The sequence below is a fragment of the Botrytis fragariae genome (assembly GCF_013461495.1).
Source record: "Botrytis fragariae strain BVB16 chromosome Unknown tig00000006, whole genome shotgun sequence".
NCBI lineage: Eukaryota > Fungi > Ascomycota > Leotiomycetes > Helotiales > Sclerotiniaceae > Botrytis > Botrytis fragariae.
In genome coordinates this window covers 544,003-569,398 of record NW_023500988.1, presented here as the reverse complement: position 1 = coordinate 569,398, position 25,396 = coordinate 544,003, and the positions used below count along the sequence as shown (strand labels likewise).

The window sequence follows — 25,396 nt, the reverse complement described above, 5'->3', positions numbered from 1 at the left end:
GACTGGAGTTGATAATATTTATCTTTCGAGGTGCTACTTTCATGATGGTCAATCTCCGATATTATACTATACTATACTATATCATATGATATGATATCATAAAACTCCTGGAAACATTACACGGATATCAAGATTCAAAAAGAGTGGCGTCACTAAAAATACTATGAGTACAAGCGAATGAGCATGCGTAGGTATGATAACCCAATGCAAAGCCATGTAAGACGAAACCCAATGATCAAGTAGTAGTATACGAGATGATTTCGCACTCGAATTTCGCTGGAGATGTATATATCTACACAAGAAATAACGAGAAAAATCAACAGTACATCCATTAAAAAAATTTACAGTGTCATATCATAGATGTGATTTCGACCCCAATCCTAACTGACTACTCAGTACTTTGTAAATCATCAAAGATTCCTGACAGTGAGAACCGATTCGATATCTTCTAAGCTAGATACTGCTACCGCGAGGTGAAAAAAACAACAACAACGAAAAGGCAAGGTTCGGATAGCTTTGTTGGTTCTTGGTTCTTGAGTTTTGATTTTTGGTTTTCAATTTTCCACAATACGAATTGATGTTTAAACTCCATACATCAATCATAAATGCCATTGAAGATAAAGATCAAAAGGGTATAGACCGGCCTACTATATGATTGAGACGTGATTCACTTGATCATCGCAGCATGTGCAAAGAAAGCACATCCAAAATGCCGTACCTAGATATCCATGGCATCTCTCTATCGTATCGCATACGATGCATCTCTCATCACCAAGACGAATGAGTGAATGAGTGTATAAAATTCTCTCACAACGAGGAACTTCCACACAGAGATTTAACTTTTGACAATGTGGGATCCCTCAAGTGGAATCCTAAAACTCACATACCTAGGCATGTTGCAATACGAAAGTCATCACAACTGTTACTTTCCACCATGGAACCAGAGGTGAAATGCGCTGCATTTCAACTACTATCACATCACCCACATGAAAGGTAACGCTTTTCTTCCGAGAACATACATCTCGCTCTCGTAAAAGATCATGAGTGCTTTTTCGATGTAAATCAACAACGGAATGTAGAAACACATTTAGGATTGGAACTAAATTATTAGAGTTCAGCTAGTGGAAACTTAAGGATCGGGGTGTGAAGATCATTTCTTTGGAAGTGGTCCTTCTCCACTATACATATCGTTTTTCGTCACCTACTTCGACGTTATGCCTATTGTATGATATGCAATGGAAAGAGGTGGAGGAAAAGGAATCAAAGTTAGAGTTTCGGGGTGGTATTCGGAATAGATTTCGGGACGAAAATCGGGATAGAATACGAAGGGCAAGTCGGAATAGAATACGGAGGGCAAGTCGGGAAAGAAAGATGAAGTATTTCAAAGCAACGAATGAATCGGTAGGAAGTGTGATTGCAGTAGAATGCTATGACTAATGATTTACATGTGAATGACTTGATTCGATATCAATGTAATTCGAAAACAGTTGATGACTAATTATTAATGTATTCCTCTGAAGCGGTCATCCTTTCATTTTTGTTGCGTTGGATATGAGAATTATCGATTAGAAAATGGTAACTAATTGTTCCTTTCTTGTGAAAAACATGCTTTGACGTGCCTTGACATGCCTTGACGTTGAAAAAAAAAAAAAGTATTTGAAAGGACCTCGGGAGAAGAGTTAGTTAGCTCATCATCAAAAGTTGATCCTTAATGAAATCATCGACTAAAAGAAAGCTTCAACATCGAACTAATGCAAGATACCGATGACACGATCTGGAACGGTGTTGCATTAATATGCTGTACTCCACCGTCTTGCAGATGTTGAGTGATCACCTGAGGATGAATCTTCTTCTTTTTTCAGTGCCCAGGTATATATCTCCGAATTTGATTGACAGATCTGTATGATTTCGGAAAGAGATTAACGAGATTGTTGAGGGGGGGTCGGGGGTTCGTATCTGTTCATCCATCACAATGGTAAAAGCTCGAATGACACGTTTACGATGTTTACAATGGTGGTACTGTGTAACGCCCATCGATGCATGTAGGAGTGAGAGAGGAGTGAGGGATCTGCAGGTGGGAGAAAAGCGTTGATTTGGTTGGAACGCTTTCCGGGCACGTCAAGTAAGGGATTGTGGGACCGAGATATCGTGGCTCTATCTATCTCCCGACTTCAGATCTGGTGGTATGTTTTGGTACCTTTCTATCGGGAATTGAGGGGACAGGGAGTAAGAATATAGATGAGATAGATTTGGATCTAATGGATCTGATGGATCTGGTGGATCTGGTGAGATACTGTACGAGAATTCACGTAATGGATATCTGCAAGAGATATCTTGATCAGACTTGATGTGAACTACGAGTGTATATCTTTGAGAGAAGTGTTGATATGATATATATTACGAGGTAGCATAAATTACAAGGTGGTGTAAATCTATGTAGTAGGCAGAATATCGAGGTAGGAAAGAAGCTGATAGGTAGAGAGTCCAAGGAGATGGATTGATGCTTCCCTGGTATTTATCTAGATGGGTGAGTGAAGAGAAAAACGTAAAGAGTGAAGATTGATATGAGAAAGTGTGAGAGAAGAAAGACAACAGAAAGTGTCTCTAAAGCAGCACTGGATAAATATCAAGCGGCTTTCCCCCCAAACGGCATTCACGCGCTTTGATTGCTCAAAGTGAGGATTCCATTGAAAAAGCTGGGATCGGATTTAACCGAATCCGGTAAGGCTGCTTCCCGAACACGATGGATAAAGTGGGGCGATCCTCACCTTACCACCATAGCCTTGAGCATCGTCTTTTGACAAGCAAACACCAACCTCAATCGATCACTTTAGCACCAAATGCACGGCAGCTCTCAATCTTTGCACAGGAACATCGGACGATTTTAAGTGGCAGACGAGATCCAAGAGGTAAGATGTCATTAATACTACTTGGGTACGGTGACTTTCGTCTCTATCATGAAAGAGAGAAGGAAAGAAAGAAAAAAAGAAAGAAAGAATTCATCGTGGGGAAAGAATGATTGAAGCGATGGAGGATGAATGGATGAATGTGAATGTGGATGTGGATGTGGATGTTCATTCTGGGTGTACAAACAAAACAATCCCATCCATCTTCATCGATACACCCATCCATCCATCCATCCATCCATCCATCCATCCATCCATCCCAAAGCAAACGTATATATCGTTGGTTCAGCAACACATGCACACATCAACACAACATCGCCTTCAACACTACACTCCACTGCCTACGGGGTACACTACATTGTCCATGTCCATATTCTACCTTTGACTCGAACTCACCAAGCAATTTCGACCCAATAAATATTATCCAGAAGAAGAAAAAATTCCATTCGAATCGGGTCCAGATGAGTTGATCAAATGAATAACCACCCGTAAATAGAGTACTGGGTACAGGTACTGCAAATACTGAAGAACTATCTAACCAACTTTCCTCTTTTACTTTCACCATTTTCTTCTTTCTTCATTAACTTTGATTGACACAGAGTCACAGACAGATACTTCTAACCTACCTATCCCATCTTTATCATGGTATGGTGGATTGATTTGATTTGATTGGAATTCCGCTGAAAACTATTATTCATTCATTACTTGAGATTTCCCTTTCATTCCAAATCATTGAACGTTGGTTGATTTTGATTGACTGATCATTCATTTCATCTCGTCTTCTGGGAGATCCAATCAAGTCTCACATACGTGCTTGACCTTTCTTCTCCATCCTCCTTTTCCCTACCAGCCGACTTCTCCCTCTTCCAACTTTCCATTCACTCCATTGTCTTACTTTTGACCACTACGACCGATACTCTTTACTCTATCATTTCCGAGTAGAATCACTGCGTCTCTCCTACATTTTAAACTTTGGTCCATCAAAAATTCAATATCCATCAGAAAACCCCACCACTGCCCTAAAGCTTTCTGCAAGACATATCCCAAACGGTTGATTTGTCCTTGAGTCAGGACCTGTGGGGTGAATCTTTCGGATCTCATACCACCAGGCGGCCCTTCTCCCCGGATCTTTCCATGATTCGCCTCTGTTCCACTACTAAATCAATTCTTGATTTGACTACCTCTTCCATCTCTCTCAAACAAAGACATCAACAAATTGCCACAATTGCAAAGATGTCGCATGCCAACGTCTTGATTTATCTCATGCGCCGGGACCTGCGAGTGGGCGATAACCCTATCCTTCATTCTCTCATTGATAGCAAGGATCATGGATTCACACATCTTCTCCCACTCTATGTTTTTGCCGCACAACAAATCGAAGTCTCTGGATTTATCACCAAAGATGGAAGTAAGAGTCCTTACCCAGAGGCCAGAAGTCAAATCGGCGCATTCTGGAGATGTGGTCCCCACAGAGCGAAATTCCTAGCGGAAAGCGTGTGGGATTTGAAGGGTGGTCTCGAGAAGATTGGGAGTGGATTGGCTATCAGGGTGGGTATGGTCGATGAAGTGGTGAAAGATTTAATCGAAGGATTTGAAAAAACAGGCGGCAGCAAGGTTTCTGCAGTGTGGATGACTTCCGAAGAAGGAGTAGAAGAGAAACGAGAAGAGCGCTCAACGAAGAATATTTGCGATAAGACCGGTGTTGACTTCAAATTGTGGCGAGATGAGAAATATTTAATTGATGAGTATGTTTTCACACCCATCATCCATTTCCATCCCCCCCCTCCTCCTCCCAAATTTACTGATTTGAATATAGTCGAGATATCCCATTTGAGGATCCAAAAGATCTTCCCGATGTGTACACGACTTATCGCAAGAGTGTTGAACCCCTTCGCGAAGCGCCTCGTCCAACTTTACCAAAACCTGAAAAGAATTCATTGCCACCCTTCCCTACCGATGTTCCACCCCAACATGCTCCATTCACGATACCGACAAATTACGAAGAGATCGAGAGGGCACTTCTCACGCCAATCAATGCGCAACCTCTAATCAAAAACCCTCCATCTTACCCGGAGAATTCATTGTCGGTACATCCTTTTACAGGTGGTGAATCCCATGCGCTAGAACGACTCGACCACTTGATTACTTCTGGCTCAATTAACGCTTATAAATCTAGTCGCAATGGGCTTATGGGTACTGATTTCTCTACAAAACTCTCAGCGTACCTTGCTCTTGGTTCAATTACTTCACGTCAGATTCATTCTTCCATGTCTCTCTTTGAGAACGGTTCTGATTCTGACAACCGGTACAAAGATCTCGAGGGGTACGGCAAGGGTGAAAACGAAGGCACGTATGGTGTACGATTCGAACTTCTTTGGAGAGATTACATGCGTCTCTGCACTCGTAAATTTGGACCAAAGCTTTTCCAATTGGGTGGATTCAAGGAGGAAGAAAATGCCCATTCAAAGTGGAGTAGGCTGGATTCACCAAGAGATGGTGTTTCAAAAGAGCAAATACAAGAGATCATTGAGAGATTTCTAAACGGTACAACCGGAATGGGATTCATTGATGCTTCTCAGAGAGAATGTTATCATACGGGTTACACTAGCAACCGCGCTCGTCAAAATGTTGCATCGTTCCTCGCGAAACATCTTTACATTGATTGGAGAATCGGCGCAGAGTGGTACGAATGTATTTTGGTTGATTATGATGTGAGCTCAAATTGGGGTAATTGGCAATACGTTGCCGGAGTTGGAAATGATCCTCGAGGCAATGATCGGATCTTCAACCCTGTCAAACAGGCTTTTGATTACGATCCCAAGGCTGAATACGTTCTTGCTTGGGTTGATGAGTTACGGGGCGTAGATGAATTAGGTCAAATATTTCAGGCTTGGACTATTAACGACCAAGAGAAGAAAGAAGAGTTGGGAATTGCAGATACTGAGATGGTGACGAACCCATTAAAAAGAATTGACTTCAAGATCAATAGAGGTAGAGGTGGGGGAGGTGGTAGAGGTGGTGGCAGAGGTAGACCACCATATAGACCGCATGGTGGAGATAGATGGATGGGTAGAAGATCTGGTCCTGGAGACCAAGGACGAGGTGGGTTCCAGGGTGGAAGAGGAGACCGAGGTTTCCATCAATCTCGAAGATTGTATAGAGGCGGTAGAGGTTCCGGAAGCGAATTGAGAACTGGAATGATGGATAAGGAGAGAGAGGCTGCTGCGGATAATGAGTAAGACCGACGGTTCACATTATGGCGCACGTCTATAATTGCGCAGCGAGACACGGGCATGGACACGATTACGAATACGATCACGGATACACGAAGACATAGATATGACAACGTAATAAATGGATGTCATTGAGCTGACAGTGGTAATTATGGTTGTGAATTTTGGTAAATACGGTCGGTGGCTATGGCTTATACCTTGGGATGGTGAATAATGGTTACGGAGATGTTTGCAATTATGGCTTTCGCTTATAATATGGTCTGGCTGAGCTGCATAGGAGGACGGATTTGAAAGAATAATGAGTGATTCAGACAAGCGCATCATATACACATGAGTCGCAAATAATTCGCATACGTTTTGATCTTATTTCGCGTTCTTGCTCTTGATAATATTGATTTCTAGATAGCATAATAGAGAAAGAAGGAAATAAATAAATAGCTAGCTAGAAATTGGCCGTTCGCTCCTCTTTACATCAATATTACTCTCAGCCTTTGTAAATGTGAATGGTACCGGCGTTCTATTCTCTGCGAATTTGGCCTACGATCCCGAAGACGACTACCTCTCATGATGTCTCCTCCTCTGAACTGATCTACTTAAAAAAACTGAATTCTCATCAGAACTCACTAATACTCAAAGTCTACAGTTTCAATTCTTCTATATGATATCACCACCCTGATTGTATTTCTATACCGTGGTGTAGGTACTAGGTGCTAGGTAAACTATACGTATACATATAAACATACATACATACATACATACATACATACATACATACATACATACATACATACATACATACATACATACATACGCGTATACCCAGAAATTTTCGGTTTGTCTGGTTAATTAGTTGATTAGTTTTGTAATGCTATGCGTATGGTATGTGCATGAGGTATGAGGAGAGGTAGTCATCTGGCACAAGGCAGTGGGTAGATATTGGGTAGGTAGATATTGGGTAGGTAGATAGGTATCCGGGTAGTGGGTAGGTATTCATATTGGAAGATTGGAACACATATTTACTTAGGGAGGAAGGTAGGTAGGTAGCTATCGTATCATGATCAATACGTCATTTGCTGGGTAGCTGAGGTAGTTTGTATTCCGTTTCACCAAGTTGATATATATTCACCTCTTTGACTTTCATTTCTGTCTTTGTCTCTATTTCTGTCTCTATTTCTGTCTCTATCTCTTTCTTTTTTTGTATTAATGATACACTTGAGAGCCTTGAGAGCCTTGAGAGGAGGAAATGAGAAATGGGAAATGAGAAATGGGAAATGAATTTTATTGTTCGATTGTATGATTGTGATTATATGATTATGATTACATCTCCTCCCTCCCTCTCTCTCCATCCTCCTTTGTCTATATATACACCTATATATACCTAGGTATCCATCTTCATCTCCATCTCCATCTCCACCTCTCCACCTCTCATCTCTAAAATGTTAATTTGTACTCTTTATTGTCAGCTCTTCCGAATTTCGAATCCCAAATCTCTACTCTCAAATATTGAATCTCAAATATCGATTCTCTCCTCTTTAATCTCGAACGTCGATGTATCTTGGCGAGAAAGAAAAGATCAAAAGTACTATACCTCATCGCACTTGATACTTCACACTTTAAATCAATCGCTTTCATTTCACCCTTCACACTCCACACTTCACACCAATAACTCCACCGCGCATACTAATCAACAACCCCGCAACGCACAACTCATCTGACTCTACCCCTTCACGGACCCCATCCAGATAAACCGTTTACTCGAGATAAACGCCCAAGATCTAACCGTCCCTACCTAGCTATCCATATCCAAAAAGTACAAGGGATTACATATCGATATCTATTTTAGATTTTAGACTTCAATCACAATATGTCAAATTGCACTACAGGACACCCCACGCCACCCCACACTAACCCACCCACGCCACCACACTATACTTCCTTCCCCTCTCCCTCCCTCCCTCCCTCATACCCACCCACACGCACATACGCACACACGCACACGCACACTCCTCCCCCCATACATAAATATCCATCAAGCCCCTACAGTATTTATTCTAAAACGCAGAACTCAAAAGGACAGAATACCTAGTACCTAGTACCCATATCTATCAAAGTAAGTAATTGGATGAGTGTGCAACAATACCTGGGAAGAAATTATGGAATCGTATCGGGATGAGCCAGAAACAAGTAGTTGATTATTCAACCAACTCAGCGCTTCAGTGAGTAGCTACTCGAGTAATAAATCGTCATATACAGTGTATACAAATATCCATATAATGAGAAGAAATTAATTAGTGGGGCATTACTTAGGCGAGGAAAGCAAAGGGGCGTCTACAGCGGGGACAATCTCAAACTCGACTTCTTCGACAATTTTCATATGATACATGTATAATATTTTTCGAACCTGCATGCCCGAAGACCTATACTATCTATTTCACATATATGATTCTCTTCCCCTTTCTCTCCCTTCGCTCATCCCCCTCCCCGGCCCTCGAAAAGGACCAACTCAAGTACCCATTCATTATCCAATCCCAATTTAATCTTACCCCACCCAACCAATCCAACCGAGCGCAAAACTGAGTTACTGTGCACTTGATACAGTACAAAAAACTATGTAAAAAAATAAGTCATCCCCAGAAATCCCAACGCCAAATCAGTATACCACTTCGATCGCCAAACTAAACCATGATATGCCAAATCACTCCTCGCGAGCCATCTTTACAAAAACAAAAGAAAGCTAGTCATAGCGTGTGTTTCGTTATCATGACCACCACTTGATTGCCAATTTTGTTTCCCCATAGCCCCTTCATACCCGCATAGAACAAACACCAAATGCAACCCGAAATCAAATCATCTCGAACGCCCTGCGGCCCCTGTATATCTGTTTCTGATCAAGAAGGGACTTGGCATTTCATCTCTGTCGGGGTTCCACACCGTTGGCTCCATATCTCCAATACTTCCTCCACTACCCCTCATTCTTCCTTCGCCCTTTTCCTTTTCTACCATTCTCACTCCGAATGATCTTCCCTTTCCGCTAGGGCTCATCTCAACTGGTCTTCCCCCAGCACGAGCTTGTGCTAATTCAACTAGAGTTCTTCCAATCGTTGGTGCACTTCCCGTCTTGGTGTTATTCTTCATCGCTTGCTTGTGTAGGTCTGATTCAGATTTCTTTGTCAAACTCGACTTTCGTGTTGGACTTCCTGCCGTATCATTGCCTGACAAGCTCGTCATGCTTGGTATTCTCGATAGTCTTTTAGTTACTGGGCTTTGTGCTTCCTTCTTACTAACCAATCCACCTGAATTTTTGGTTGCCAAAAAATTTGGCTGAGTGTTCAACTTCTGTAACGGTGCTGTACGTTGTGAGATGAGATGTGGTCTCGCAGCACCCTTGGCAAATGGATTGTTTTTAGATTTAGGTCGTGTAGGAGAAGGCACTGGAAGATCATCCTCATCTTCAGAATCAGAATCTAGTAGAAGAGGTTGTAAGCGAATTTCGGCATTTGCGTTTGCAGCAGCAAAAATGTTTCGGTTGGTGCCAGGAGCTTTGGTTGCATTGTTCCGGCGTGGAGATAATGACAAGGAGGCAATTGAAATTGGTGATGGATCGGCCATCTCGATATCCATGGGAGTTCCATGTACATTGAACATGGTTTGTGCTCGGGAAAATGGTGTTCTGGTGGATTTCTTGAACGGTTTGCTGGGCTCCGGTGACATGGTATGATCGGTAAAGTCTGTGGTCGATGAAAAGTCATCACCTGTGCTACCAACTGATGATCTTGGGTAGTCCAATGAGCTTGGCGAGGGACACAACTCTTTAGCAGTCAGAGAGCTTGAGTTAGTATCGTTGTCTGGATTCGATGATCGAGAGCTGTTGGCGGATCTTTGTAGCTCTTCTTCAACTCGGATTCGGACCTCTTCTTCAAATCGTTTCTGTAGATTCTCCACCTCGATTTGCACCAAACGATTGATCTCCAATTGTGCCTTGACTTCCCATTCTCTTCGCAATGACGAATCAATCTCGGCACGCATAGCTGCTTTCTGAGCTTCGAGCTTCTCTGTCCTTTCTTCAAGCTCCTTGAATTGTTTGGCCGCCATTTCTTCTTTCGTCCTCAAAAGTCGACCAAGCTCAACAACCTCTTTCTCCTTCCTCATCAACTTTACGACAGGAAGATTGAGCAATGTGACGGTGTCGACTCGTCGATCGGGATTGACTCTAAGGCAGTCCTTGATAACAGATGCAAGTTCTGGCGAATATATATTTGGTATTGGTGTGACTTTGCCCTCTTTAATCTTCTGCACAAGCTGGAAGTGTGATTTCGCGTTAAATGGAACTTCTCGTGTGCAGAGTTCGTACATAATGCAACCTAACGACCAAATATCTGACTTTAATGTATATCGTTCTGCGGCACAGATCTCTGGGGACATGTAGAATGGCGTTCCAACATATGTAGAAGCAAAATCGTGAGATTCCATCAATTTCGAAAGACCAAAATCTCCAAGCTTCACCGAGTTGCCTTCACCAAGAAAGACTATAAAACTTAGCATAAGGAACACAACCGTATATACCTAGGACACTCACTGTTTTCGGGCTTCAAGTCTCGGTGTAGAATCATAACACCAGGCGCTGGCTTTTGTGGTTTTGCGGTATTTCCCAATCCCATCACATTACTTCCAACTTCTGGTGGATCGACTCCGTAATGACATCTATACAATGCTGAAACCAATTGTGCGAATATGCTCCAAACGAAACCCTCTTCAGCATATTTGTTTTTTGCCTGTAAATCCTTTATAATTCTACCAAGATCCCCATTTCCGCAGTATTCCATGTACAAATGAAGATCTTGACTGGACTTTAGATGCTCGCGATGATAGTATCCGACGATGTTTGGATGTTTGAGTGAGGAAAGAATGGCGAATTCGGCTTGTAGTTGTTCCCGTTCTTTTTGTGACATCCGCATGTAGTTAATCTCCTTCCTACATAAGATTTCTCCATTATTCTTTCTTCGGACCTTTCGAATGATACCAAAAGAACCATGTCCTACAGAATAGATAGAGTATATTAGTTTTGTCTCACTTAAGAGTTGGCGCAACGAGTAACAAATCAAATATGAACCACGTTAGAATCTCTGGGACTCTGAAGACTTACCTATCTTCTCCAAAACTTCGTACTTGCTTTCTTCTGTCATGATTCCGAAAGTATTATGTTTAAGAAAAGGAAGACCTTTGCATTGATCTAAATAAAGAAAGCAATTAACATTAGTATTGTTGTAATTTATTCGAGGTTGGCGATGTTTTGTCGTTTTATTCCAAGTTGATGAAGATGGATTGTGAATTAATTCATTCAGGTTGGTGTTTACTTTTTGGTTGCCCTTCCAACCGTTTGACTATTTGATACCAAACCAGAATTGGACATCACCTGGGGAAATTTTGATAATGCCAGAAGCGGTGAAGGTCCGAAATTTGGATGACGGTTGAAACATCTAACTCCGATCCCTTATCCGGATTCTTTTATCGATAAGCTTTCTTCCCCCTCCATGTGCTTGTGTCAAAATCAGTAGCTTCTCAATCTTGCCACACTTTTACATCTTTGTCTATTTTATTATTATTATCACTACTAGATACATATACTGTGCCGTTCGCTATCTGAAATTCACTGCTGATTACTCCCACATTTTCTATTTCATACTCTTTGCACACATCCCTTCAGAATGGTAAAACGGAAAGATGAGCTCGAAGTTCAACTGAAGGATGAGCACCAGTTGATCAAGGAAGGACTTTTGAGAGATGAGAGTCCCCTTGATACCAGTCCCGAATTCCAAGAGCTTTGCGTTGCTTGTCGAATTGGTGATGTTAAGAGGGTTCAGCAAGCAATTACTACTCCTGGAATCAATATCAATGCTAGGGATCCGTTTGACTATACGCCATTGATCTTGGTAAGCCTCATGCTATTCCCAATACCAATTGACCTCACTGACAAATTATCAAGGCAAGTCTTTGTGGGCATTACAATGTAGTTCAACTACTTCTCGAAGCTGGAGCTCTCTGCGAACGCGATACATTCCAAGGGGAGAGATGTTTATACAACGCATTGAACGATCGAATTCGAAACCTTCTATTAAAGTACGAATATTCGAAGTCTAGGGACCCATTACAATCATTCGCTTCTCATATCACCTCTCTTCTTACTAGGCAGACTCCTGAAACTTCGGACATAACACTCAGTGCTGGATCAGAATCATGGAATTTACACAAGATGATACTTTCTGCCCGGTCACCGTATATGCAAAGAAAGCTTTCTGCTGCCCCAGAAACCAAGTCATGGAAATTAGAACCTTCCATTCCCCCAGAATGTTTTCAGGTTGCTTTTCGATATTTATACATGGGTGAAGTGCCATCAGATCTTGGTCTTAGATCTAGCAGCTCTGTGGACGATGTGCTCAAAGGGATTGATAAGATCAGCAAACAGCTTGAGATTGAATCCCTCTGGGAAGGGCTCTTGAGTGGGCGTGATAGAAGAATAGCTCGGCAACGGTATCAAGATGAAGTTTCACGAGCAAGGAATCAGATGGAGTCTTGGTATCGAGGGAATGTTTTGAAGCATAAGATACACATCGATACCGTGAAGGCCAAGGATGTGAAGTGGACTAGGAATAATTCGATGTTTGCGGATGTTCTGTTACAAGCAAACGAAAATGTAGTTTCCGATGAGGCTTTGAGTTCTGGGCCAGAAACGCCAACACCTAACACAACTGTTTCCCTAAATGGTATTCCTGTTGGCCCCTCGAGCTCATTGCCCCAAGAGACATCAACCGCCAATTCACCTCAGAAATCTATACTCTATCCTGCGCACCGCGCTATGCTCATACGATCAGAATACTTCCAAACGATGTTTAGTTCCTCGTTTCAAGAAGCTCAGGTTACTGATTATTTGCAAATTATCTACGTCGATTGCCCCCCTGCTGTACTAGAGCTCATCCTCGATTTTCTTTACACCGAGAGTGTTGATATTCCTCTCGATCTTGCGATAGACGTTCTTCTTGCAGCGGACATGCTCTTCATTGAGAAACTCAAAACTAAAGCTGCAGTAGTTATAAGCACTCTCGGAAATGGTTCGAGCACACTGGCTGATCGCACACACACCGACAGTGATGAATTAGATGTGGAGCTAATTAACCCTTATGATGTTATGAGAGCTGGATGGTTGACAAGAGTCCAAAGACTAGAGGAATTTTGTGCTAGGTACATGGCGTATAGGTTGGAAGACTATATTGATGAGCCAGAGTTTGAGGAATTGATTAAGGAGAGTGCGGGTAGAATTGAAAAGAGACAGGAGACTGACACTATTGAATTACTCGATGAGTATGTCACCCAAATTCCTTTTTCTTGCTACCTTCAAAAATTTGGCTTTGGTTTAGAACATAAGAAAGCCTTGAAAGAAGTTTGAAGGCTTGGATTCGATTGAAACAATGTCTAGCATACTGACTGAGATTTCTCTAGTATTCGCTTTTACCTATCAGAACGCTTCAGGCTCCGATTTGAAGACTCGGGCCTCGAAGATATGATGGATGAGAATATAAATGAGAACGGTGAACAAAACGGAGATGAAAAGGGAGTAATCGATGATGTTACATCTGCGAATGCTGTGAAGTCTAGCACAGTGGTTGATATAAACCCAACCCAGTCCCCTGTCCTTGATCCAATGATGAATGGTCAGATACGGACTCTCAATGGTGAAATTGCAGGTGATGAATTTGCCGCAGATGCTATAAATTACCAAACTTTACTTGGAAAGATAGACAACTTGTTAGAAAGATTGAAGTTAGATGCTTAGACTTTGTAAGAGGAATTGGATATTATTTTTCGTATTTAAGCGAAGTTTGTATATTAGAAAGCATACTTATATCCTCATATTTTTTACCATTTGCGCTAGGATCAAAATTACAATTATTTTTGTTCTTGCATCTGATATCGAACATTTCGGTTATTTGTAGAGAAAGATTGTAACCTGCTCACCGCAATTTCTAATCCGCATCGGTCCTTAACCATACCCCCTCCAATCCTCATATAATACATTGACAGTCACATCACATAAATACTAGATTTTTTGATCCCCAACTTCACCCTGTAAATCAGAGCGTAATGCTCTCAGAAGTCAGAGCTGAATAATCTCTAATCTAAATATAGAAAATCCACCGTCTCAACCCTCTAGACTCCACGTATTTAGCATCGAAGTGATACTTACATTACCTGGGATAACACGGTATTTGCATTGTAAAATGCACGAGCATTATTCATAAGAACACGAACTATGCCAATCCTGCAGTTTCTTGATAAAGACAGATAGTTATGTTTGCATATTTCTCTTGTCTTATTTATTAATACCGGATTGTATCGAAGTCTGCTCTCCTTTTCCTCTCGCGTATTTACGATTTGCTCCACATTATCAATATAAGGACATCTGCGGTCTGGAATCAACGGGAATAGAATTCAGTCTACTCGCAACCATGAAGAACAGAAATGGGGTCTCAAAATGTTTCCGGTTTAACAGCGTAAGAGAATACACTTTCTGATTTCCTCGAAGATGCGGTCAATTTTACCTTTTTATTACTTGCTTGTGACTAACTGGTGTTTTCAATGGTTTCCCGTTGAATTAAAGGATTTGATTCCGAGCTGAATTTCTTCCGAGCTGTTTGTCTGAAAGGCGAACTTAACAAGTACATGATACTGATTCTACAGTATTCGCTGTCTATTCGGGTGTTCAGTCAACCGTCGTCCAATAGATTACACATGTCTTCACCAATCATTATTATAAAGAGACAGCCTGAATATAGGAAGATTCTACTATTATCCTGAGATCTGTATAGCAAACAGATAACGCCTATGACCTTACACAAACTGACGAGTTGACTAACCATACGACCTACTTCAGTCTTTGACTCTTTAGCAATCCTTCTCCTAATCGCAACGCTTCACCTAGTCGTACATGCAATAGGTTATCGAGAAAATTACATAGAAGACCAAGTGCGAAAGCTTTCAATAGTTGTGACGTGTGAATATCTGAATATAATGCAACCCCCAGAAAAAGATCGAAGTCTGAAATAATCCGAATGATCCAGAGGATCCCAATATAAACAGTCATCCATTGTCGGATTGCAGCGCCGATTACTGTGCGCTTTCAAGCGTAGTTTCGAGCGCAGTTTCATGCACGGTTTCCGACATTTCTCTTTCCATTTCTCGAGCCAATAACATTTCCATTATCGCCTTGCCGTGCTTTACATTACCCGCCACGAACCGAATCACTTCATTGTCAATCTTAATTGAGTTGTACTCTAACAACGCCTTTACCATTTCTCTATCCCAGGTAGACAATGCAAGGTTGATTAGGTTTGGGGCTATTTTCGTGCGTACTCTAAGTAATACGAGCAGCGCATCTCGGCCGCAATATAGGCCTCGCGCCAGAAGAACGACGTCCCAATACATAAATTTCTGTTCATTTACGACGTTTCGGATTCGCATCACACTGCGAAGTAAAGCGCGATAATGTGAGTTCCAAGTCATATTATGACCATCGGTCGACTTGTTTTCATGCAACGACATGTACAAAAATGCCTCCGTCAAATGATGCATGAAAATATCCCTATCATAAATTTCATGGCCCGAAATCATTCCGAATGCTATAATCGATGTTACCCAAGAGACTTCACGAGCTCCAGTCATAGTTTTGCTGGGAATCTTCATTATATCCGAAATGATCTTAGCCATAGCGGTAATCTTGGTTTGTTTTGCAGATGGTGTATCATTTTCGACAGCGTTAAGAGGGGCAAAGGCGTTCGCAAGACTCAAGCTCACCATATCGAGGGGCCTCAAGATCGAAAAGGTGCATTCATTGCATAATCCGAAGCACTCATCGAAAGATTTAAATAGCGTTAATACTATGTCGGCATCGTTATTCTGAAGCATGAGTAGCGACGTGGGTCGCATCACTTCTCGGGGTTGAGTCTCAGGGGAGCATTGGGAGGCGAGTAAACTTCCGATGACCGAGTGGTTGACGATGGGCTTGACACAACACTTTCTAGGCCGCGTGCACAACTTCTTTTCCTTCGTTCGGATCTCCGATATTATCTGGGCTGCCCGCCTGCTCCCTCTGTGGGATGCAACATAATAAGCAGAACTCCAATATAAATCATGGTTGAACTTTTTTGGCAGTAGAGACGTTGTTATGTCGTGTAGTAGATTGATAGTCATCGGGCTATCAAAATATGATGAAGTTTGGACACAATTGAGACCCATAAAGCTTTTAGCAGTGAAAGTGTGTTCGCAATCTGCGAGAGAAAGAAGCCGTCTGACAATTTCGCTGAGATCATGCTTGCAGGCCAAGAAAACAGTCCAGAGCAAGAACGCATTAGTGCATTCTAGGAGTTGTGAGATTTCCAACATATATTCATGTTTGTACAGGTACCCTCGAAGCCTAGCACGTCCAGAAATGTTTGATTCAAAAGGAGAAAGTAAAAATTCTGCGAGTAACTCTCCTAAAATACCCTCACGTCTCGCACTGGGGGCCAATTTCGCATAATTACCCCAAAAAGATACTGCGTGGTTTCTAAATTCAGGTGGGTCTTGTGATTCTGATATAATAAAACTTAAACATGCTTCCGCGGCCATCAGATTTGTATCTTCAGCTGAGTATCCAGGCTGTGACTCAAGATGTTCCCGCACCGACAAATGAGCAAACTGAAACTTATCCATCTCTTTATTGTAAACTACCAAATTGAAGCAGATGCTTAATATTTCGTCATTTGATAATAGTGGATGGCCTGCGTTATTCACAAATATGGCTTGCGGGAGGGTTTTCGAGTTCAGAGCTTCGCGGGAGCAAAGAAGCCATTTCAATGCACGCGACGCTAACAGTGGATTGGGATATTCGGCTTGCATGATCTGCGATATCACCACATCGTATGACTTTCCCAATTCTTGCGGTAGGTGGTCGAGTGCATAATGCACATTGGCTTCCGTTTTAACCCGATATGGATCACAGAGGCTGTCAATGTGCATACTTGCTAGTCGAAACATACCATTAGCTTTCTTTATCAACTTACCAATGATGATCTTCTTCAAGCAACTTGAGACACGCCCGCAGAGAAGCTTATCTTCTCGTATTGCCTCTTTGATGCGCGATTTAATGAACATTTTTATATCCCCAGTATTGTCAGTTGCATGAATGTATAGGTTCGGGGAACGAGCTAGATGGTGAACGAGGTCATGGTCATCTCTGCTACTAACAAAAACTTTGACGATATTGTTTGAATTCGTGATAATTTTTTGCAGGCCGAGAAGCAAATCGTTTCTCTTAATAGGATCGCATTCGTCAAGTCCATCAACGACTATGGTTGCAGGATTGGATTCTAACAACTCCGAAATAATATCAACCGTTTCGCCAAGACTGAGCTTCTCCGGGGTTCGTCCCCGGGCTTCCTTCCTCCGAGCAAGGTATTCTTTCGACACAGGCTCCCTTATTGGGGTCTCCGCATCTAATGAGCACAACTGTTCTAATATGTTTCTTAGTATCTCTGATGGATCAGCCCTTTCAGGCTCATTGATGGTTCGAGAACAATAGAAGTATGCAATAGGTGCAGAGCTGTGATGCTGTATGGCTCGAGTTCTGAGATATTCGATAACATGGCACACAAGCATGCTTTTTCCACTGCCAGGGATTCCATGTAGCCACAAAATGGAGGATATGCTAGCCTCCATCCATTCCTTGAATTCCTTCTTTCTCAACAGCCAATTGCAAGAACCGGATAACAGGTTCCGCAATTTCTCCCGATGGTGGCTGGAGCTTGGGATCATTGTAAGCCATTCGAAAACCTTCACTCGCTCCTTTTCCTTTAGATTATCTTGTACACTAGATATGTCTTCAGCAATGCGCTGCACTGGGTCCTTGAGATCGTTTAAGGCGTTGGCCAAATGGTGTTCCAATTTGGTCCGCCCGATTTCTGCAGATGATGTATCTTGTTGAATCGTCTGTGTGAGCTTGTGCAATCGCTCAAGACGTTGTCCCAAGTCATTTCCCAGTAGCTTCGTTGATGATATCCCTTTCTGGAGACTCTGTATTGACGTCTGGCATACATCCATGGAATGTGTGAGACCATTCATGTTCCTGTTAATCTCACCGAGGGATTCATCAGAGACGAGGCGCGTATATTTCTCAACTTCTGATTCATTTTGCCTGATGCTCGATATGAACTTATGTGTTGATTCTTCAGGAAGAAAGAAGCTGTTTGCAATCTTCTTTAAGATGTGTGGTTCGAAGTATGCATGCGCCTGGAAAAGGTAATCAAGAATGTCAGTATATAGTTTAACAATTGCATCGGCCAGAAGAGCCGTCGCGCGCGATACTTTCTGTAGGTGGAGATACTCCACGATCTCACACCGCGCTAGAAGATTGACAACGATCTCCATGCCTTCAAGGATAGCACCGTTGGATTGGATATCGCTAACAGCAGCCTGCGATGCAATTAACAGCCAAATCTTAAATCACAGCGGTGCATCATATACCTGCAATAGAAACCTAACAACAGCCCATGGTAAACTCGCGTGGATTGGGTCATATTGCACAAGTATATCCCCAACAGACTTGAACTTTTCCATCCAGATTGCAAGCTTGACAAATATGTCGCGAATAATGATCACTTGACCATTTTTCTTTTTCCACTTCCATTTTCTTTCTTGAGCCTTTAGTTCCTGCTTTTGCACTAACTCCAAAATTTCTACCAAAATTTGTCGCCTGTCTAAGCCCGCAGCGACGAGTGCTGAAGTATTTGTGAACTGTACTTTTTTAAGAGCCTCATTCCACAGGTCCTCAGATTGTCTGTCACGTCAGTAGATGTCCCTCAATGGGAGATGCAATAACTGCCTTACATTCTAACATGAGCTACAGCTCCAGCTGTGGTCATTTCGACTGTGATTTTGATGTTCTTCGGTGACTTACCTCCCTGGAAACAGGTGCGTTGAGGCTCTGCCCATCAGAATTCAGCAGTGCACTATTGATTTGCACAAAACTCGATCTTTACTTAGCAGTCAAATGTTTTGATGTACTGGTTATGAAGCAGAAATGGTCGAGAATCATTTCATGGCATCAGAAAAATTCGGTATGTTAGCTAGATTTAATTTCACTGAAAGATGCCAATGAGTTGCTGCATGTCAGCTCTACACAGCCTTCCGAAGGCAAGAAAGTATGCCTCGGGGAGCCGCCCCTATCCAAAGTCACCAATGACAATGGTGTGGTTGAATTGAAGACCGGAATATGTATCGGCTCCATTCGTTCATGTAGGGATGGTGGCCACCCATTCTTATACCTTTCCATTGGGGCGATTGCAGTTTATCAGGTAAGACCATCTGCGACGGCTAAGTCGAAATGCAATATAGCATTCCACATTTTGGAATCGCATCAACATGTACGAGTGAGGATGGACGTGCTACGCAATCAAAGTATCTCATATGAGGAAGAGGAGAGAAAGAAATGTTAGGTAGATGGTGGGCAATTGATTACATGGTTGGAAATATTTTAGTGTTCCTTCACTATAAATTTACTAATACATAGTGGGGTTGGTCGCGCTCAAAGCTTATCTATCAACTCCGCTGTTGATGTTCTGAATGCCACTATATCTTCGGAATCTCCGTATTCTATACGGAGTAATGAAAAGTAAGGATTTTGGTGGTGACTCAGATCTCACTATGACTCGATTCCGAGCGCCATTAATATAAAGGGTTTAATCTCTCTTATATATAGCGACCGGCGCCATGGAGCCATTCGATTTTCCTTCAGGATATCAATGGCACAATACGCAGCTCAATCTGAGCGTCTTTGGCTAGAGCCATTGACCGTAGAGAAACATCTCGATGGCTATCACAAAATGATCTCTGATCCGCGAGCTATTTCATGGACGTAAGATGAGCCCTTTCAATTTTGCCCAGTCTTGATCTCCAAGATATGTCTAACTCTCTACCCAACTTAGAAAACCAAGCGAGTCCATCGCGGAGAGTAAAGCATACATGATTGAAAGAACACCGAACCCCGAAAAGCCGTGGATTGAGAACTATGCAATTCTACTTCGGCCGACAACACCTACCTCCGCCGATCAAAAGCCTGAGCTGATTGGCGCAATTGGAGTGATAAGAGTCGAAACTGGGCACGGCGCGGAAATTGGTTATGGTATACATGCTGGTTATCACGGTAAAGGATTTGCTACTGAAGCTATGAAGCTATTTTTGGGGCTATACTGGAGTAAAGAGAGTATGTAAAAATGACGCCAATTATGCTCTTTAGTTTTCTAACCGGAATACAGGAGAGGGAGACTGGAACACATTGTTAGCGGCTATAGACCCCGAGAATATTGCCAGTCAGAGAGTAGTAAAGAAGGTGGGTTTTAAAGAAGGAGACTTGCAAGATGAAGAACACGAAGTATGGGTCAAAGGGGGCAAGGAGAAGAAACCTGTGAGGCACAGAGAATGGTTGCTGTCGAGACCAGTGTGAATATCATTCTACCATTCACCGGTGGACGTGCTGGTTTACAAAGCCTTCCTCAACCACCCGAAAATCGTGTGGATTAATTGATCGTTGAAATCGACTATTCGCAAATGATTTCTCTATACTGTTTCGTTGACGTTGAATAATCTCAGAAAGTCTATGCTATTCATATCGATCGGTGCCGCGAGAATTTTGTTCTATTCAACGTTCGCCGTCATCGTTCTATACTAGGTACACTAGCGTGACTGATATATCTAACCCCCAACTTCAACAAGGCGGGATTACAAGGGTGTAGAATATGCTGACTGAAACAGCCAATCAGGTAGGTATTTTTCATTACATGAGTCACTGCGCAAGTGGTATGTGAATCTCATATCAAACGAATATACAACCCCTTTCGCTGTTCATAAGACAAAGATTGAGAGACTCCCCATTCACATATTTCTCCTTACTTCACTTTCCAGTATCACTATTAAGTCTCAAAATCATGTCGTCACACACAATAAAATCTGACCGGCTAACCCTTGAACCTATCAATCTGGACAAGCACCTTCATGGTTGTCACAAGATCCTATCCGAGCCTCGTATCGCGGAATGGTCGTAAGGCTCCCAAGTTAAGCTGTGAAAGTCTAAAGTGAACCCGACCTTACATGACTTATTTAGCACCCGAGCACCAAATACTCAACTCGAGCAGACAAAAGGAAGGATCTTAGAGAGTATGTCCAGCGTCCAATTTCCAATGTGGGCAATCATGGCTCCGACAACATCGTCCGTTCCAGCATCTGTGGCGGATAAGAGAGAAGGGCAAGAGATGGAAATGATTGGTATCATCGGAATATCCCATAAACCAGAGAATGTGGGGTATAAGATTCATCCAGATCATTGGGGTAAGGGGTACATGACAGAAGCTTTGAGATTGTTTGTAGAGATGTTCTGGAATCTTGAAGGTTTGTCATTTTTGCTTGTTAGAATGTTGAAACTGGAACTTTGCAATGGAGAAGGGACTAAAATTATCATAGAAAAGAAGTCCTTGTCACAAATTATAGCGGCTTATACTCCCGGTAATGATGCCAGTGCTAGAGTGCTCGAGAAAGTGGGTTTCAAGACTGGGAAACTACTCCGCGGGGAGATTGAGTTATGGTTTGATCGTGGTCAAAACCGGAAAAGCGATATTCAATGCATGTACATAGATCGTCCTGGGTCTAATGAGTAATTAAACGGTCAAAAATTCCTCTCTTCCCTAGATTCAAGTCTTTGATATCTTCGACTTGATATTCGAATCGATTTCAAGTATATGGTATCCATTCAAGGTTCACATCTGCAAGCTGATCGTACTTTCCGTCATCGAACCAGACAGGGCTCAGAATACGTGATATGTATTTGTATGCATAATATATTCTCGCTACACATAAATCCATCATAGTGTGAACACGACGTTCGCCATGATTCTGACACCTTTGGAATCCATTTTTAGGCGTGACGATATCTTAATCATGCAGAAATACTACATCACTATCATCTGTCTCAAAATTTTCATGTCAGATCTTTGTACAAGCTTTGTTGACGCAAGGTATAGCTTGACGCGTGCAGGTTGAATTCCTAAAAATTTACGACCGCCTTTGTCAAAAGCAAATTGAAGTTTGTATCACTAGCAATTCTCTTCTCCCCACTAGTATTCTGAATCAAGTTCAAAAGGATCTGGAAAAACATTCTGAGCGGTTCAAACACCGAGAATCGTTATGCTGATCCGAGAGGAATGATGTTGGCCTGCCCGCATGCTTGCCCGATGCGGAGCTGACGTATTGCAAAGGAGTGTAAGTTAGCTTTTCTTGGGCAGTACATGCTGTTCTAGCTGTGACTCCGAGTGATAGGCGATTCCCTCTTCAATCACTGCGGATAGATAAGGGAGTTGTTGCAAGTGTATGATATTACATTTCGTGAAGAACAGGCTTAGAGCATCGCGCCTTCTCTTATCAGGGTCATAGCTTGCTTTTGCGCTCACGCCACCTCCTAGTCGACTACTAGGAGGACTAGGCAGCTGATATTCAGAATTGTCCCTATGAGACGTTATTGATGCATGTACACTGTACAAGAACCCAGCATCCTGTATGTGGAGCTCGTCTGGAATGACACAAATGATGGGGTCTGATCCGTGCTATTACATTACCAAACGAACTCAACGGCATGATTGAAGACTACCATATTACTCGTAAGGATCTTAGATCCTGAAAACGTATATTTCCTAAAGAACAACATCGAAGTAAATCTCATAACCAGCGAGTAAGTGCAGGAGGCTTTGATCCCGGTATATATACCAGGAGATGAAGATGAAATCGACCAGAAGACTCACCAATAGCGAACATCAATGATAGGATGACTATCGTCTCGATGCCGCCTTTGATGGACGCCATCTGCTTGATCTTATAGCCCAGAAGCGCAAAACTATTTCTATCATTTCCAAAACTTTGTCTCGAGATGGATATGAGATGATGGTGATAAACTCGAATATGAACTATGGGGATACAAACCAAGATCAAAAGAGACAATGCATTGATAAAAGAAAAGTAGAAACATAAGTTCCATCTTTTTGCAATATAATACTCATCCAACTGTTGGAGAGCTAACGCCGCTGAAGAATTTGGCATCGTGGTTGAGATTACCCATTGAGAGAGAATAACGCCCCGTCGAATTAGAGCTACACAGCCTAACTACCTTCTTTTGCATTTCGATTGTCTTTTCATTGGCTTGACTTGACAAAATCGTGGAACATAGGCACGGCAGGCCCTGAGGATGGAGACATTGATATATAATGTTATGCCTTGTATCTGAGGCAAACTAGACTACATGGTGTCAGAAACTAAACCGAGGCACCTGGTTAATTTGAAGCTTCCAAAATTGTATGGAGCTCATTATTAGAGAGATCAAGGCATTCTTTTTGTAATAAATTGGCTCAAAATGGCTGCCAGACTGCCAATTCAAGCCTTACGTTCGTGCAAAAGTATTCTTCAACAACCATCGCACTTTTCTCAAACATATCGACATCCGTTCCGATCACAATCTCTCTCAAAATGGTCAACGCGAGCATATTCAACACCTCCACCACCACAGTCTATAAATCATAACATTAGTGCTACTACCGAGCCTTCATCTCAATCAATACCCCAACACCGAGATCTGCGATCTCAATTCTCTTCTGGACCCGTCGCGCCAATACCCTCACCTTCATCTCCCAAACGAAAACGGTCCCTCCGTCCCACAATCTATGCCTCTCTTTTTCTCCTAATTGGACTCACAACTGGACAATATGTCTCGCTTGTCCTTTCTCCCCCTGCACTCCCCGAACCCTCTTCTCCCTCGGACGAACTCATGACCTCTTGGTTACACGCGCAGGCCTCAAAGATCCCACTGGTACAATCTCTAACTGAGGATCCCGTTTGGCAATCTTGGGATGCCTATTCCACATTCACACCCGAAGAACGTCCGCACCGACTTACTACTGGTCCATTGGGAGGATCTAGATCGATAGGCGGGTACCAACGAGTATTTTATAATTCTACCACAGGAGAGTTCATATCGATTGTATACTTAGGAGGAGCATTAGGAGGATGGCCCGGTGTGGTGCATGGAGGTCTTATAGCGACGATTATGGATGAATCACTGGGGAGATGTGCGATCAGACAGTTGGCCGCGGGAACAGGTGTCACTGCTCAATTGTCGTTACAATATTTAAAGCCAAGTGTTACAAATGCATTCTACGTAGTGAGATGTACACCAGTCATAGGAGAGGAGGGAGGTGGAGAAAGAAAGAGATGGGTAGAAGGACGTCTGGAAACATTGGAAGGGAGAGTTTGTGTAGAGGCAAAGGGATTATTTGTCGCACCGAAGAATTATAAAACGAGGGTAATCACGGCGGGCTTTTAAGAAGCTCCCGAAATGTGGAATGCTTAGATGGAATGCATGGTGTTCATGAGCACTGACTGGCTACGTTTAGAGACAACCACAGGTTGCCAGAATTCGAACCAATTCACCGAAATGTTCAGGGTATTCTCGAAGCCCTTTCTAAAATACTTGTAGGTCGAAATCAATCATAAGTAACACCAAACTACCAAGCAATATGAAGACTCCACAAAAGATTCAGTGTCTTCGCTATACAAAAGTGTTCTATTCCTTTAAGGGGGAATAGTCTTGTACTCTTATATACTAGATTGCTGGTAAGTCTATCATCGATCAATAAGAGGACCTGTCACATTCATGGATTGATCAACCCGATTGTTTGTTCTCGACACTATTCACTCATACCCAAACCCATGTGCTGTTTCAGTGATATTGGTGAAGCAAAATCTCTTTACGCCTACTGAAAGGCCTATCTCTTTCCAATTGAAAGTTTTCCTTCCCACAAAACAAATACCTTGTTGTCGAGAAACTTGGGTACGGGGAAGGTTTCTACTGCAAGGCTTGGCATAAGTATCCATAAGAAGCAGGTACATTTAACTTGATTCGAGCATTTCACTGTGTATAACCAATAAAATCTGGATTCTATCTGGAACGTGCTATCCGAGTCTTTGAACTCTCCAAGACAACTTATGATGATAGCGATCGCGAATTAAAGAATGGTACGAAGAATCTTCGGGAAAAGACTCAGATAGTCAAACTATGCCTGGACACCTTCGAATTGGAATCTATCCATGATGCTAACAATAGACACATTTGTCTTGTTATGGAGGGATTCGGAA

The 25,396-nt window shown here is 42.4% G+C and overlaps 6 protein-coding genes across 6 annotated transcripts; 4 read left to right on the top strand and 2 right to left on the bottom strand.

Moving 5' to 3' along the window:
- Positions 1 to 4,040: 4,040 nt before the first annotated feature.
- Bfra_001352 (putative cryptochrome dash protein) lies at positions 4,041 to 6,145 on the top strand (the record flags this gene model as incomplete). The annotated part of the gene is made up of 2 exons (XM_037331785.1): positions 4,041 to 4,651; positions 4,723 to 6,145. The coding sequence occupies 2 exons, from the start codon at positions 4,041 to 4,043 to the stop codon at positions 6,143 to 6,145; spliced, it is 2,034 nt and encodes a 677-aa protein (XP_037195939.1).
- Positions 6,146 to 8,986: 2,841 nt separating this feature from the next.
- Bfra_001351 (putative g2-specific protein kinase nima protein) lies at positions 8,987 to 11,322 on the bottom strand (the record flags this gene model as incomplete). Its single annotated transcript, XM_037331784.1, has 3 exons — positions 8,987 to 10,665; positions 10,716 to 11,174; positions 11,283 to 11,322. The coding sequence occupies 3 exons, from the start codon at positions 11,320 to 11,322 to the stop codon at positions 8,987 to 8,989; spliced, it is 2,178 nt and encodes a 725-aa protein (XP_037195938.1).
- A 522-nt stretch (positions 11,323 to 11,844) lies between these two features.
- Bfra_001350 (putative ankyrin repeat and btb poz domain protein) lies at positions 11,845 to 13,967 on the top strand (the record flags this gene model as incomplete). Its single annotated transcript, XM_037331783.1, has 3 exons — positions 11,845 to 12,069; positions 12,123 to 13,495; positions 13,634 to 13,967. The coding sequence occupies 3 exons, from the start codon at positions 11,845 to 11,847 to the stop codon at positions 13,965 to 13,967; spliced, it is 1,932 nt and encodes a 643-aa protein (XP_037195937.1).
- Positions 13,968 to 15,298: 1,331 nt separating this feature from the next.
- Bfra_001349 (putative ankyrin repeat protein) lies at positions 15,299 to 19,089 on the bottom strand (the record flags this gene model as incomplete). The annotated part of the gene is made up of 3 exons (XM_037331782.1): positions 15,299 to 18,640; positions 18,692 to 19,004; positions 19,055 to 19,089. 3 exons carry the CDS (start codon positions 19,087 to 19,089, stop codon positions 15,299 to 15,301), a joined length of 3,690 nt encoding a protein of 1,229 aa, XP_037195936.1.
- Positions 19,090 to 19,968: 879 nt separating this feature from the next.
- On the top strand, positions 19,969 to 21,876 carry Bfra_001347 (putative gnat family protein; the record flags this gene model as incomplete). The annotated part of the gene is made up of 6 exons (XM_037331781.1): positions 19,969 to 20,081; positions 20,152 to 20,429; positions 20,482 to 20,630; positions 21,232 to 21,263; positions 21,327 to 21,610; positions 21,683 to 21,876. The coding sequence occupies 6 exons, from the start codon at positions 19,969 to 19,971 to the stop codon at positions 21,874 to 21,876; spliced, it is 1,050 nt and encodes a 349-aa protein (XP_037195935.1).
- A 1,742-nt stretch (positions 21,877 to 23,618) lies between these two features.
- Bfra_001346 (putative thioesterase family protein) lies at positions 23,619 to 24,584 on the top strand (the record flags this gene model as incomplete). The annotated part of the gene is made up of 1 exon (XM_037331780.1): positions 23,619 to 24,584. One exon carries the CDS (start codon positions 23,619 to 23,621, stop codon positions 24,582 to 24,584), a length of 966 nt encoding a protein of 321 aa, XP_037195934.1.
- Positions 24,585 to 25,396: the final 812 nt, after the last annotated feature.